The 14,807-nt window shown below is 36.1% G+C and overlaps 2 protein-coding genes and 1 long non-coding RNA gene across 5 annotated transcripts; all 3 read left to right on the forward strand.

Annotated features, from left to right (window-relative positions):
- The first annotated feature begins 499 nt into the window (after positions 1-499).
- LOC133794202 (G-type lectin S-receptor-like serine/threonine-protein kinase At1g61480) lies at positions 500-6,013 on the forward strand. 3 transcript variants are annotated; one of them, XM_062231410.1, is made up of 8 exons: positions 518-1,894; positions 1,997-2,107; positions 2,212-2,417; positions 2,536-2,746; positions 2,943-3,180; positions 3,297-3,447; positions 3,539-3,837; positions 5,461-6,013. In XM_062231410.1, the coding sequence occupies exons 1-7, from the start codon at positions 598-600 to the stop codon at positions 3,818-3,820; spliced, it is 2,496 nt and encodes an 831-aa protein (XP_062087394.1). In that variant the 5' UTR covers positions 518-597; the 3' UTR covers positions 3,821-3,837; positions 5,461-6,013. The 3 variants fall into 3 exon arrangements, with proteins under 3 accessions (XP_062087396.1, XP_062087394.1, XP_062087395.1); XM_062231412.1 differs by lacking the exon at positions 5,461-6,013 and having other exon boundaries at positions 500-1,894; positions 3,522-3,790; XM_062231411.1 differs by lacking the exon at positions 5,461-6,013 and having other exon boundaries at positions 3,539-4,043.
- On the forward strand, positions 5,341-6,711 carry LOC133793675 (G-type lectin S-receptor-like serine/threonine-protein kinase At1g61480). Its single transcript, XM_062230974.1, has one exon. It carries the CDS (start codon positions 5,341-5,343, stop codon positions 6,709-6,711), a length of 1,371 nt encoding a protein of 456 aa, XP_062086958.1.
- A 6,138-nt stretch (positions 6,712-12,849) lies between these two features.
- LOC133794206 (uncharacterized) lies at positions 12,850-13,496 on the forward strand. The gene is made up of 3 exons (XR_009875138.1): positions 12,850-13,018; positions 13,141-13,291; positions 13,378-13,496. It is a non-coding gene; the product is annotated as an uncharacterized LOC133794206 (long non-coding RNA).
- Positions 13,497-14,807: the final 1,311 nt, after the last annotated feature.

Genomic DNA, 14,807 nt, shown 5'->3' on the forward strand with positions numbered 1-14,807 from the left:
ATTAAGTAGGACTTAATATTAAATTTGACTCGCTAGATGGTAGATACGAGTATGACGACACGTCAACATAAAAGGGGCAATGTCCCGCGTCTTTTTATTGGAGCTAAGTCTGAAAATAATAACGCATGTGGAAAACAAGTGGAGTGAGCTTCCCTTTGAGAAGAGAAAACCTATGGTGGTGATAGTTTTATAGTAGACTTGTCTATATATGTCATTTTATCTTGATTCTCGTTCTAAACCACAAGATTGATGATGCTTACAATTACAAGAGAAAATAAAAAAGTTGAAGCAATTTATAAGAGCCGACTCAACTTTATATGTAATATAAATAAATATCATATAAATTTTAGAATATGCAAACGTGTTGTAATATTGATTAAAATAATCCGTTCGCCAGAAATTGTAGCATGTCAATATTGAATATTAAAATAAAGTTTAGAATATTGTAGCATGTCAATATTAAAATAAAAAAGTTAAAGCAATTTATAAGAGCTGACTCAGCTTTATATGTAATATAAATAAATATCATATAAAGTTTAGAATATGCAAATGTGTTGTAATATTGATTAAAATAATCCGTTCGCCAGAAATTGTAGCATGTCAATATTGAATATATTTCTGTTATCTTTCTTCTGGTTTCAATCCCAATATTGCTATGCAAATTATTATAACATAACATCATCCCAGGCCTTATCTCAAACACAAACTCTAGTCTCCTCTAACCAAATTTTTGAGTTAGGCTTCTTCAATCCAACTAATTCTTCAAATCACTATGTGGGCATCTGGTACAAGGGAACTTCACCCCTTGCTGTTGTATGGGTGGCTAACAGAGAGAATCCGCTAAAAAACGCAGACCATGCTACGGCAAGTCTAACGATTGGCAATAATGGAAATCTGGAGCTTGTGAGTGGTAAGAACAAGTCTGTGACCTGGTCAACTAATATTCATGTTCGATCAAATAGTTCAATAGCAGCTCTTTCAGATGATGGTAACTTGGTTTTGAAAGATGGCATATCAGGAGAAAGCTTGTGGCAGAGCTTCCAACATCCAGGGAACACATTCTTAGCTGGAGCAACGTTAGGTTATAATCTCAAAACTGGAGAGAATTATGTGTTGACCTCTTGGAAGAGTGACAGTGATCCATCACCTGGTAATTTCACCATGGGAATCTCGACACAGGCACCGCCACAAGCTTTCATTTGGATCAATGAAACAACGCCTCACTGGAGAAGTGGGCCGTGGGACAAATCCAAGTTCATTGGTGTACCTGAGATGGGTAATTTATATTCAAGTTCAATTAATCTTCAAAGTGACTTTGACAAGGGAACAACTTTTTTGTATTTCACTATGTTCAACAAATCCATTCTCGCAAATATGTTTGTTTCATCGCAAGGTCTTTTGAAAAATATCTTCAAAGACAATGCCGACGACACTTGGAATACTGTCTGGGAGGGACCAAAAAGTCGATGCGACTTATATGGAACTTGCGGGGCTTTTGGGGTATGCAAAACATTTGAATCTCCAATTTGCAAGTGTTTAAATGGGTTTGTACCAAAATCATACCAAGAGTGGACGAGTGAAAATTGGAGCGGAGGGTGCAAGAGAAGAACCAACTTACACTGCGAGAAAAACAATAGTAGCCAATCTTCAAATGGAGGAAAACCCGATGGATTTTACAAGATGAGTATGCTAAAACTACCAGACTTGTATACGTATGTGAACATTAATGAAGCCAGTAATTGCTACACATGGTGCCTGAATAATTGTTCTTGCGTAGCTTATGCTTATGTGAATGGAATAGGCTGTTTGGTTTGGTCAGAAGGTCTTATTGACATTCAGGGCTTTTCCTATGGAGGGAAGGATCTTTTTATTCGCCTTGCACAAATCGAACATGGTGAGAAATTTTTTGCTCTTAGTTAAGGAAGTTTATTAAGTACCATCTCTTTTTTCTCAATTCCAACACATATATGATCCATTATATTCATTTCTTATTTAGTTGGAGGACAGAAAACCAGGAAGATTGTCATCATCCTCACAGTTATTTCTGGTTGTGCCCTTCTTGTTGCTGTTGTTTTCATATTTCAAAGATGGAGAACTAACCACACAAGTAAGAAAATGATAAAACTTCTATCAAATGTAAATTTTCACTTTATAGTTTCTTGTATTTCTATCAAAATTTATCTGACCTCAATATTGCACCAAATTTTAAAGCTGGAATAGCAGGGCCCATTAAGGAGATCCTAAAGAAATTTGGTTTGGCTAAGATAGGTGAGGCTCTAGTACCCAATCTTCAAAGTGCCAAACAACAAGATCCATCCGAGTTAAGTGTTTTGGAATTGGATAGCGTTTTAGCTGCTACAAACCATTTCAACATCACAAACAAACTCGGGCAAGGAGGGTTCGGTTCTGTTTACAAGGTAATTACTTTGCGTTTTTAAAAAAAAATAGTGTTACTCACTGCACTGTGTTTTGAAAAAAAAGAGTAAATAATGTCAGAACACCACATAAAAAAATGAGAGGTTTATCTACTTGCAGGGAAAATTACCAGATGGAAGGGAAATAGCAGTCAAAAGATTGTCAAGTAGCTCGGGCCAAGGCATAGAAGAGCTTAAGAATGAGATGATTTTGATCTCTAAACTTCAACACAGAAATCTTGTCAAGCTCTTAGGTTGCTGCATTGAAGAAGAAGAGAAGTTACTAATTTATGAGTTTATGCCCAACAGAAGCTTGGACACTTTTATCTTCGGTTGGTTTCCACATGTTCTCTTAATTTGCTCCCTATCCAAATTGAGTTCACATATTAACTATCATGCAGGATACACCAACTTGTTTGCATCCCTCAATCTTTATTTTGTTTCATTCATCTGTTTTTTGAAAGTAAATTAGGTTATTCATCCTCTAAAACATAAGATATATATTAACATTTATGATCAATTATGTAGATCCAAGTAAAAGTGCACAGATCAGTTGGGCTACACGCTTTAAAATTATTCATGGAGTTGCTAGAGGCCTTGTATATCTTCATCGTGATTCGTCTTTAAGGGTGATACATCGAGATTTGAAAGTTAGCAATATTCTCTTAGACGAAAATATGAACCCAAAAATTTCCGACTTCGGACTAGCACGGATTTTTCAAGGGACAATGGATCAAGTAAACACTCGAAGGGTAGTCGGAACATTGTAAGTAGGATATTAAATATGCTTTGTTATAACGAAAGCAATGTTATTTCTTTACTAGAAGCATATGGTTTTCAAGAACTAATGGAACATTTGCTTGGTTCAATCAACTAATGCAGAGGCTACATGTCTCCAGAATATGCCATGGGTGGGATATTTTCTGAAAAATCTGATGTATTTAGCTTTGGTGTACTGCTATTAGAGATAATCAGTGGGAAGAAGAATTCCAACTTCTACTGCTATGAGCAAGACCTAAGCCTTATTGCTTATGTGAGTTCATACTAGTTTCTCCTAATTTGAATCATACTTGGTTCGTTTTTCAAACGGTCATCTTGATGGGTCAGACATGTTTGTTTTGTAGGCATGGCGACTGTGGAATGAAAGTAGAGGACTAGACTTGGTTGATGAAGCAGTGGCGGAGTCATACTCTGCACCAGAAGCAATAAGGTGCATACATATTGGTTTGTTATGTGTACAAGATCACGCCGCTGATAGACCAACCATGCTGGATGTGGTTTCCATGTTGATCAACGAAACATATCGTCCTCAACCTAAACAACCCTTCTTTACTTGCCAGCGTCAGCCACAAACCGGAATTAGCTCCGCGAATGAAGCCACCGTATCATTATTTGAAGGCCGATGAGTCACTCCTTCGTTTAAGTAAGTTTTGCAAATTCATGCTTTTATCTATAAACTCTGACAGTTGACAACAAAGTTACTGTGTCAGCTGAATAGTATTTGATACTAAAGCTAGAACGGTAAAGAAATCTCAATCTATTTGGACAGAGTGCACATGTCAATATAAATATATAGGTGTACACATTTTTGTTACGTTATTCTTATTTTAAAGTAATTGTTCGACCTTATCTAATCTCTTCAATATATATATATATATATATATATAAAATTCTCTGAAAATATTATTACCATTTCTTAGACTTGCTCCATCAAGTGTGAGAAATTGAACGGCAGGGTGCCTCAGTGAACACACACGAAAAATATATATGAAGTTGACTGAGACAGAGTCCTCTATCAGTCTAGACCATAGTAAATTATACTATTATATAACATTCAATGCTCCAAGGGAAGGCGATAGTTTTTTTTTTTTTTTTTTACTTTTTTATTCTATCCCCCAAAGTCTAACTCCTATGCTCATTATATATAAAAAATAAATAACAATATAACAAGTGGGACAATTGTTATGATGTGGAGAGAATTATCAAGAAATTGCTTGCTAAATTCAACTTCTTAAGAGAAAAAAGAAAAGAAAAGGGAATATTATGTTGTTACTTTTTTTTGAAAAAAACATTGGGATCATTGTCTTTACTTATATCCCTAGGTTCTGGCCAAAAGAATGGAAATGATAAAGCTTTCATAGGTTTATTCTTTCGAGTTATACTATTCTGTATTTTTTTCATCTAAATCTCGCTCCGTAATTTATAACTTAATTTCATCCCAAACATTATCTCAAGGCCACACCCTGGTCTCTTCCAACCAAATTTTCGAGTTAAATAACTCAAATTTAACACAAAATTTAACGAGCCCGAGCTGTGTTATATACCAACAAAAATCATGAGACTCTATCTAAAAATCAATTGGTTATTAGTTATTAGTAGAATTACCATATTATTATACTCAGCATCAACTGAATAGCATTTAATACTGAATCGAACGGTGAAGAAATCTCAGTCTATTATGTACATAGTAGGCATGCCAATATTTGTTACCTTAGTTTAAAGTCTTAGAAATCGAACGGCTGTGGTGCCTCGGTGAGCACAAAGATAAGGAAGTCCGGAAAAAAAAAAGGAAATATGAGAAGTTGACTGAGACTGAGTCCTAAGTCTAGACAATGGTAAATTATACTGTTATATAACATTCAATGTGCTAAGGGAAGGCGATAGTTTTTATTTTATCCCCCAAAGTCTAACTTCTATGCTCATTGTACGTATAATAAATAAATAAAATTATAACAACTGGGACAACTATTATGATATGAAGAGAATTAACAAGAAATTGTTTGCTAAATTTAACTTCTTAAGAGAAAAAAGGAAAGAAAAGAAGGGAATATTATGTTGTTGGTATAGGGATTGCTAAAACTTTTTTTTTTTTTAAACAAAAACATTGTAATCTTTGTCTTTACTTATATCCTCAGGTTCTAGCCAAATGAATGCAAATGATAAAGATTTCATTGCTTTATTCTGCCGAGTTATACTATTCTACATTTTTTCATCTAATTCCTGCTACGCAATTTATAACATAACTTCATCTCATGCATTATCCCAGGGCCAAACTCTGGTCTCCTCCAACCAAATTTTCGAGCTAGGCTTCTTTAGTCCCAATAGCTCTGCAAATACGTACGTGGGAATCTGGTATAAGAAATTCTCACCCTTTACAGTTGTGTGGGTGGCAAACAGAGACAACCCCGTTACAGTTGCAGACTCTCCATCAAGTCTAACGATTGGTAGCAATGGAAATCTAGAGCTCTTGGATAGAAACCGCAACTCTGTTTGGTCTACCAATGTCAAAATCCGATCCAATAATAGCTCAGTGGCAATTCTTTCTGATTACGGAAGTTTAATACTCAAAGATGATACACAGAGCTTATGGAAGAGCTTTGAGCATCCTGGGGACACATTCTTACCAGGAGCAGAGTTGGGTCGTAATGTCAAAACTGGGGAGAGTTTTGTGTTGACTTCGTGGAATAGCAATAGTGACCCTTCAGTTGGAGATTTCACTTTTGGAGTTTCCAAAACGAAACCACCAGAAGTTGCCATTTGGATAAACGAATCGAAGGTACTATGGAGAAGTGGACCATGGGCTAAAACTAAGTTCACGGGTATACCAGATATGGATACAAGTTATGGAAGTCTTTTCAATATCGTAGAAGATGCAGAAGAAGGAACGATACGTCTCCAATATAATTGGGACTACAACAACTCCGATATGATAGTGGGAAATTTATTCATCACATCTACAGGTGTTCTAACCCTTGAGTATAAAAAAATACACGAAGGCGGCGATTGGAATACGGACTGGGTGGCACCAGCAACTTGGTGCGATATCTATGGAACTTGTGGGCCTTTCGGGGTATGCAACGACTCGGAGTCTCCCATTTATAAGTGTTTGAAAGGTTTTGAACCAAAATCATTTGAAGAGTGGAGCAAAGGAAATTGGACTGGAGGGTGCCTGAGACGGAACCAATTAAGTTGTGACAAAAACACCACTGGTTTAGCCTCACAGAGAGGTAAAAACCATGGATTTTGGAAGATAGATAATGTGAAACTTCCCGATTTATATGAATATGAGATCGACTATTCTGACAAGGAGAGCTGTCAAAAATGGTGCCTGAATAATTGCTCTTGCATAGCTTATGCATATGTAGAAGGAATAGGGTGTTTAGTCTGGTACAAAGGCCTGATTGACATTAGTCCCTATGATGCAGAAGACCTTTTCCTTCGCCTTGCTGACGCAGAAATAGGTGAGAGAGAACATGCCTTGGAAAATGTAGGAGATATATCAACCTGTATAGATTAGAAGAACAATACAACTAGGCAAAACATATACTGTTAATCGAAATTAGAACACCAGAATCAATGAAATCAAAAATTAAGAGAAATAAAAGGGCCAAAACAGAAAGCAATCGACACAGTGATTTTATACTGGTTCAAGATCAAAGATCAATGTGATCTTTGACTCTACATCCAGTTGAATACTATCCCTTTATTAATCAAGAACTCAGAAGTACAAAATTACAACAGTTAAGAAGTATATCACCAGACAATGAGAGATTCAATGGTGAGTAAACTCAGAACTACTCAACAGCAACTTATCACCATAACACATCCGTTCATAGTGTTATGCCAGCTTCTTCTCTCCTTCTGTCGTGCATATACTTCTCTTTCTCTCTTTGTAGTTTCTAGTTCTCTTTCTCACTTTCTCTCTCTGTTCTCTTCTTGCTCTGTTTTTCTGTGTGTGTTTTTCTGATGAGCCGAGACCCCTCATATATATATGCCTCTTAAAAGAATAGGCAAAAGCCTCACAAACTAACTTAACTGACTTAACAGAGTTAGTTAAAGACTATTGGATTTGAATGAATACCAATACCACAAATTCCACCTTATTCTTTCAAAACTCAACAGTAAGAGGCAGGGATAGTATTCCAGCCTTGGTATTATTTTCCAAGGCTAAGCAAGTTTAAACAGTACCTAAACTTGCTTACTGAGAGTACCTTGGTACCAACATCTGCAGGATTTTCTTCAGTCCTTACTTTGCTCAGTTCAATGACACCTTCTTCTATCTTTTCTCTTATCCAGAATAGTCTAATGTCTATGTGTTTGCTTTTCTCATGATATACCGGATTTTTGCATAGATGAATTGAAGATTGACTGTCCGAGAAGACTGTAACCTTTCCTTTTAGAACTTTCAATTCAGACAGTATCCCTTTTAGCCAAATTGCTTCCTTGAATGATTCTGTGGTGGCTATAAACTCTGATTCAGTAGTTGAAAGTGAAACTACTGATTGTTGTTGTACCTTCCAGCTTATGCAATTCTTATTAGTTAGAAACATGTAAGATGTGGTCGATTTTCTGGTATCCTTGTTGGCTGCATAATCTGCATCTACAAAACCCTGTAATTCCATTTCATCTTCAACTCTCTTGTAAATCAAACCATGATTCCAGGTGCCTTTCAAGTATCTAATGAGCCATTTTAGAGCCTTCCAATGTTCTTGACTTGGGTTTGACATGTACCTACTTAGTACACTCAATGCATGAGCAATGTCAGGCCTTGTACTGACCATAATATACATGACACACCCCAAGGCAGTAGAGTATGGCACCTTACTCATTTCCTTCATTTCTTCATCACTTGAGGGACATTGGTCTTTAGTTAGCTCAAATTGGCCTCCTAAAGGAATGGAGGTACTTTTAGCATCTTGTAAGTGAAACTTTTGAACAACCTTCTGTATGTAGCTCGACTGTCTTAAGTACATCCTTCCTTCATCCCGATTTCTCACAACTTCAATGCCAAGAATCTTTTGTACTTGCCCCAGCTCCTTCATTTCAAATTCCTTTTTCAGCTTCACCTTGATGTTGTTGATTATGGTTTTATCTCTGCTTAAGATAAGCATATCATCAACATATAATAATAAGTAAACTGCAATAGAGGAGTTTAGACCTTTGTAGTATAGACAGTGATCAAACTGAGATCTAGTGAACCCGATATCTTGCATGTAGGTGTCAAATCGTTTGTTCCACTGTCTTGGTGATTGCTTAAGACCATATAACGATTTTTTCAGTTTGCATACTAACTCCTCATTGTTGTGTTCCACCTTAAATCCTGGGGGCTGTTTCATATAAATGTCTTCTTCTATGAATCCATTTAAGAAGGCTGTCTTCACATCTAGTTGCTCCACTTCTAAGTCTTGTTGAACAGCTAGGGACAGCATTAGTCTTATTGTCTTATACTTAACAACTGGTGAAAAAATTTCTGTGTAGTCTGTCCCTTCTACTTGAGTGAACCCCTTTGCCACCAACCGTGCCTTATACCTTACTGAGTCTTCATTTGTTGTTCCCTCTTTAATTTTGTAAATCCACTTACAATCTATCACCTTTTGCTTGGCTGGTCTAGATACAAGATCCCATGTTTTATTTTTATTTAGAGCCTCCATTTCTTCCTTCATAGCCATCAGCCACTTGTCCTTGTCTCTTCCTGAAATAGCTTCTTCAAAGCTGTTTGGTTCAGGGATTTCAGACTGCTGAACAACAGACAAGGCATATGCAATCAAATCAGCTTCTGCATATCGTGATGGAGGATTAATTTCCCTTCTTATTCTGTCCCTTGCTAGTTGATAATCTACCAAATTTTCTTGTGTCTCATCACTGTCTTGATCATTCTTTTCAGGTTGTCTTTGAGCTTCATCATCCCTATCTTCTTGCTGAGTTTGGTCAATATCAGTTTTGACTGTTTGTTGTGTGCTTTTGATACCTGAAATGTTAGAAAGCACACTGCCTTTCTCGGCTGTTAAGTAGGGAAAATCATATTCATTAAATACAACATTCCTAGCAATTATGATTTTGAGCCTACCCTTTTGATTAACACAAATTCTATAGCCTTTTGTGCCTATTTGATAACCAAGGAAAATTCCTTTAATTGATCTAGGCTCAAGTTTATCTTTAGATTGATGTACATATGCTGTACATCCAAATACTTTTAAATGTTTAAGACTAGGTTGTCTACCATACCACATTTCAAAAGGTGATTTCAAGTTTATGGATCTGTTTGGGCTTCGGTTTATCAAATAACAGGCTGTTGCTAAGGCTTCTCCCCAATAAACTTTTCCTAATCCTGAACTGAGTAACAAGCATCTGACTTTATTCAATAGGGTCCTATTCATTCGTTCAGCAACCCCATTCTGCTCAGGTGTATTAACAATAGTCCTATGTCTTGTTATGCCACTTTCTTTACATAAAACATCAAACTCGTGATTAACAAACTCTAAACCATTATCTGTTCTAAGAGTTTTTATTTTTAAATCGGTTTGGTTTTCAATCTGAGTTTTCCAAGTTTTAAAGTGATCTAAACACTCATTTTTAGTTCTCAATAGGCAAGTCCACACACACCTACTATAGTCATCAACTATAGAGAGAAAATAGTGTTTACCTGTATTTGTTGGAATCTTGTAGGGTCCCCATAAATCTGCATGAATGTACTCTAAGATCCTCTTTGTGGTATGTCGGGCTTGAGTAAACTTGATCTTGTGTTGCTTGCCAAGTATGCATACTTCACAGAATGGGAGAGCACAAGTTTTTAGTTGTTCAATGATCCCTTGTCTGTGTAGTTCTCTTAGTCCTTGTTCACTTATATGCCCGAGCCTTTGATGCCACAAAAACATTTCATTTTCTTGTCCTTTTACAGTTCCAGCTTCAGCAGTGGGAACTGTTTCACCATCCAGTACATAAAGGCCATTTATTTTCTTGCCTTTCATTATGAGTAGGGAGCCCTTAGTTATCTTGAGAACACCATTTGTTGATTTTTAGGAGTAGCCTTCATCTTCAAGAGTCCCTAGGGAGATCAGATTTCTTCTCAAATCTGGAATGTGTCTCACATCTGACAGGATCTTAACTTCTCCATTAAACTGTTTGACAGCAACTTTGCCAATACCTGTGACCCTGCAAGAGACATCATTTCCCATTAGTACTTTGCCACCATTAACATTTTTATAATCAAAAAATGATTCTCGATTTGGACACATGTGATATGTGCATCCAGAATCGAGTATCCACTCCCTGTTATGTGCAGTTTCTGAGATGGTAAATGCATCTCCATCAGTTGACCAGTCATCATTGTTCTCCTCGGCTACTGCAGCTGTGTTTCCAGCTGCCTTAGGATCACTTCTTGGCTTCTGATCTTGTTTAGGATGATTAGAATGATGTGATCTGAAGCTTGCTTGTTGTTCTTTGTACTTATTACAGAATCTTTGAATGTGTCCTGTTTTGCCACAGAAATAGCACTTTCTGTCTCCTCTTCCCCGAGATTTAGACCTTGAATGTGAGTGATGTTGCTGGTTTCTTGAGGAACTTCTTCTTGGAGTTCTTCCTCTGGCCATGTACACTTCCTCTTTCTTTGATTCCCTTTCCAGTTGCAACTCAAACTCTTTTGACTTAAGAGCACATAGAACATCTTTTAAGGCAATCACATCCCTGCCATATTTGATAGCAGCCTTAACTTCTTGATAGGCAATCGGTAATGATCTCAGGAGTATTATGGCTTGGCTTTCTTCATCTACAACATGCTTAATATTGGCAAGACCTACAATAAGCTCATTAAACTTGTCAATATTTTCATCTAAAGACATAGTAGATATCATTCGAAAACCATATAACCTTTCGAGCAAGTTTATCTTGCTGGAAATTGAAGGTTTCATATACAGTTCCTCCAATTTATCCCATATTTCTTTTGCTGTCTTTTCACCAGTTAGCTTCCTTCTGACTGTGTTTGACAGATGCATTATTATCGTGTAGTAAGCCATCTCCTCCATTTCTGCTATTTCTTCTGGTTTCTTTTCAGCCAACAATTTGGTATCACCTAACACCTTGGCTACCTTCTGGTGAACTAGAATGCCTTTAAGACTCTCCCTCCAAAGAGAAAAGTCACCTGTTCCATCAAACTTTTCCAGTTCGAACTTAGCCATTGTTGCAGTGTGTTCTTTAACAGCTTCTTGATCAATTTCTTGTTTGTTCTTGCAGCGGAAATATCAGTTTCTTGAATTGTTCTTCTTGATCAGACCTGGCTCTTGGTACCACTTGTAGGAGATATATCAACCTGTATAGATTAGAAGAACAATACAACTAGGCAAAACATATACTGTTAATCGAAATTAGAACACCAGAATCAATGAAATCAAAAATTAAGAGAAATAAAAGGGCCAAAACAGAAAGCAATCGACACAGTGATTTTATACTGGTTCAAGATCAAAGATCAATGTGATCTTTGACTCTACATCCAGTTGAATACTATCCCTTTATTAATCAAGAACTCAGAAGTACAAAATTACAACAGTTAAGAAGTATATCACCAGACAATGAGAGATTCAATGGTGAGTAAACTCAGAACTACTCAACAGCAACTTATCACCATAACACATCCGTTCATAGTGTTATGCCAGCTTCTTCTCTCCTTCTGTCGTGCATATACTTCTCTTTCTCTCTTTGTAGTTTCTAGTTCTCTTTCTCACTTTCTCTCTCTGTTCTCTTCTTGCTCTGTTTTTCTGTGTGTGTTTTTCTGATGAGCCGAGACCCCTCATATATATATGCCTCTTAAAAGAATAGGCAAAAGCCTCACAAACTAACTTAACTGACTTAACAGAGTTAGTTAAAGACTGTTGGATTTGAATGAATACTAATACCACAGAAAATTCTGAAATTGCAAGTGTTTTTTCCTCTTCTCCATAGCTAATTTCATGAGTTGAATGATTGTTTAGATGGAGGAGCAGGACATAAAGTTAAGAAGATTATCATCTGCCTTGCAACTCTTTCTTCTGTAGGGACAATAATAGTCATAGTATTATGTTTGCAGAGACGGAGAGAAAGAAAAAAGGGTAAGAAAAGTATTAGAAGGACAAATATTGAACTGTATTTCTCTCTCTTAACACAAACACGGGCATGCACTGGATTTGCCTCATCACGCAAATACAATACAAATGGCCAAACACTTACACTAACGGTAGTTTAGCATTGGCTTGAAATTATTCCAGTTGCTACAATACTGACACTAAAAATAATGCTTAAAAAAATCAGGAAACACTATGGAGACCACAGAGCACATTGACTTGATGCAGTCAAGTGACAATTCTAGAGATACCCTTCAATTCTCAAAAGAACATGATCCCTCCGAGCTTCCTAGTTTCGACTTTGGCACCATTTTACATGTGACAAACAACTTCAGCTCAACAAACAACTTCTATGTACATCATCACTGAATTACATATTTGTTACAGAAAAAGAGAAAAGGAATATTCTTCCATCATTACACCACTATAACCAAAAAGTGCAATAACAGAAAGGTGAAATTATACTAACAAATTATAACAGAATGAATGAGACCACTATGACAGCTATGCACAAAATAACAGTCTATGAATATTTTATTTTCTAACAGGAGTTGTTAGAGGTCTTTTATATCTCCATCGTGACTCTTCTTTAAGAGTGATACACAGAGATTTAAAGGCCAGCAACATTCTTTTAGATGAGAAAATGAACCCAAAGATATCAGACTTTGGATAGGCTCGCATTTTCGAAGGAACACTAGATCTCGCAAATACTCAAAGGGTTGTTGGAACTTTGTAAGCATCTTAATCTGTTCGTATGTTTTCATTGTGTTACTGTTTTCTTAGTGCTAGAAGAGCTATATATGCAAATGATTACGTAGCATTAATTAATTGTGTAATGTTTCAAATAAGTACAGAGGCTACATGTCTCCTGAATATGCCATGGGTGGAGTCTTTTCAGAAAAATCAGATGTCTTTAGCTTTGGCGTATTGATCTTGGAAATAGTGAGCGGCAAGAAGAACTCTAACTTCCATTATTATGAGAAACCTCTTAGCCTTATTGCTCATGTGAGTTCAAATTATAATTTTCTCTTCGACTCGATGTGTACATATATATATTTTAAGTTGGTTACGACTAATATGAGTTTATTCAGGCATGGCAATTATGGAGTGATAACAGAGGATTAGAGTTTGTGGATGATGCATTGGGTGGCTCACGTAGTGCATCAGAAGCAATAAGATGCGTACATGTTGGGCTGTTGTGCGTACAAGATCTTACCACAGACAGACCAAGCATGGCTGATAAGCGTACAAAATATACGCTTTTTGATAACATTTTCAGATTGATTTGGTTGTTTTTCTCAACATAAGTTTCTATTTAATCTGTTTGGTGAACTTGTGCAGTTTGTCGTTATAATTCTGATTTGTTCGAGAATTTGGATTAATGTTGGTTTTAGCAGCCGAAAATTGGCCAATATGTGGAAATATGGTACAGGCGATATATCGCCTGTCTTGGGCGATATATCGGCATAAGGACGAATTCTAAGTTTTGGCTTTGCAGAAACGACATCAGAAACTTGCGTTTTTATCGAGAACATTCGTCAGGCGATATATCGCCTGTCTTGGGCGATATATCGGCACGAGGGCATTTTTGGAAATTTTCATGGAAATTCGTAGGTTTTTGGATTTTTATAAAAAGAAGATCTGAAAGGAAAAAAGAAGGAAGCATTCTGACGGCAAAGGAAAAGAAACAGAGAAGAATCCGCGTTTATTTCGTTTGTGTTTATTTTATGCTTTTGAATTTTAGATTGGATGATGAAGTTTAATATTATGAACTAAATTCGTATTTAGAGTATTTTAATGTAGTCACTGGATATTCTATTCGTTTTTAATGCAATTTCTATGAATCTTTGAATTTATGGTTATCTATTGTTCTTATGTTTAATGCTTGTAATTGATTGGCCATCTGTTGCATGATTATTGGTTTTAATTCAATATCTGAAAAGTGAGAATTGGAATAGCTTTAGACAATAGACATAGATTTCAATTTAGAACGAAAGTATCAAATTGGTTTGTGTAGCAATTAGGTTTTTGTTCTTAATGCGGTTTATGTGTAGAGTTTATCACAGACATGTAGAAAATTCGCAGGTAAACTGAATATTTTATATCTTGAGAGAGAATAGAATTGTCATTAGTAAACTTGCTATAACCATAGATCACAGAAACATATTAGTTGTATTATTGATTGAATAGAATTGAAGGTTGATGAAATTAGAATACTCTAATATTTCGCTCATATTAAATTTCGTTAATTAAATTGTGTTTTCTTAGTTTATTGATCATTGTTAATTGTCATTAAAATTTCATTAGTCAAATAGAAATAAAAGTTTGCTATTGGTAATTATTAGATCAATTCCCTGACGGAACGATAATATATTTCCACTACTATTACTTGTTTATTCGATTGCGTATACTTGCGCAGTGGTAAAAATTCGCAACAAGTTTTTGGCGCCGTTGCCGGGGACTATTTAATCAGTATCAAATATAATTGATTCTTGATTCTAATTTGGTTTGTATATATTTT

The sequence above is a fragment of the Humulus lupulus genome, chromosome 8 (genome assembly GCF_963169125.1).
Source record: "Humulus lupulus chromosome 8, drHumLupu1.1, whole genome shotgun sequence".
Classification (NCBI taxonomy): domain Eukaryota; kingdom Viridiplantae; phylum Streptophyta; class Magnoliopsida; order Rosales; family Cannabaceae; genus Humulus; species Humulus lupulus.

Coding starts and splice junctions, on each gene's coding strand:
- LOC133793675 (XM_062230974.1), top strand. CDS start 5,341: ATGAATGCAAATGATAAAGATTTCATTGCTTTATTCTGCCGAGTTATA.
- LOC133794202 (XM_062231410.1), top strand. CDS start 598: ATGTCAATATTGAATATATTTCTGTTATCTTTCTTCTGGTTTCAATCC. Junction 2,108..2,211: donor ATGGAGAACTAACCACACAA/GTAAGAAAATGA, acceptor CAAATTTTAAAG/CTGGAATAGCAGGGCCCATT. Junction 2,747..2,942: donor CTTGGACACTTTTATCTTCG/GTTGGTTTCCAC, acceptor TCAATTATGTAG/ATCCAAGTAAAAGTGCACAG.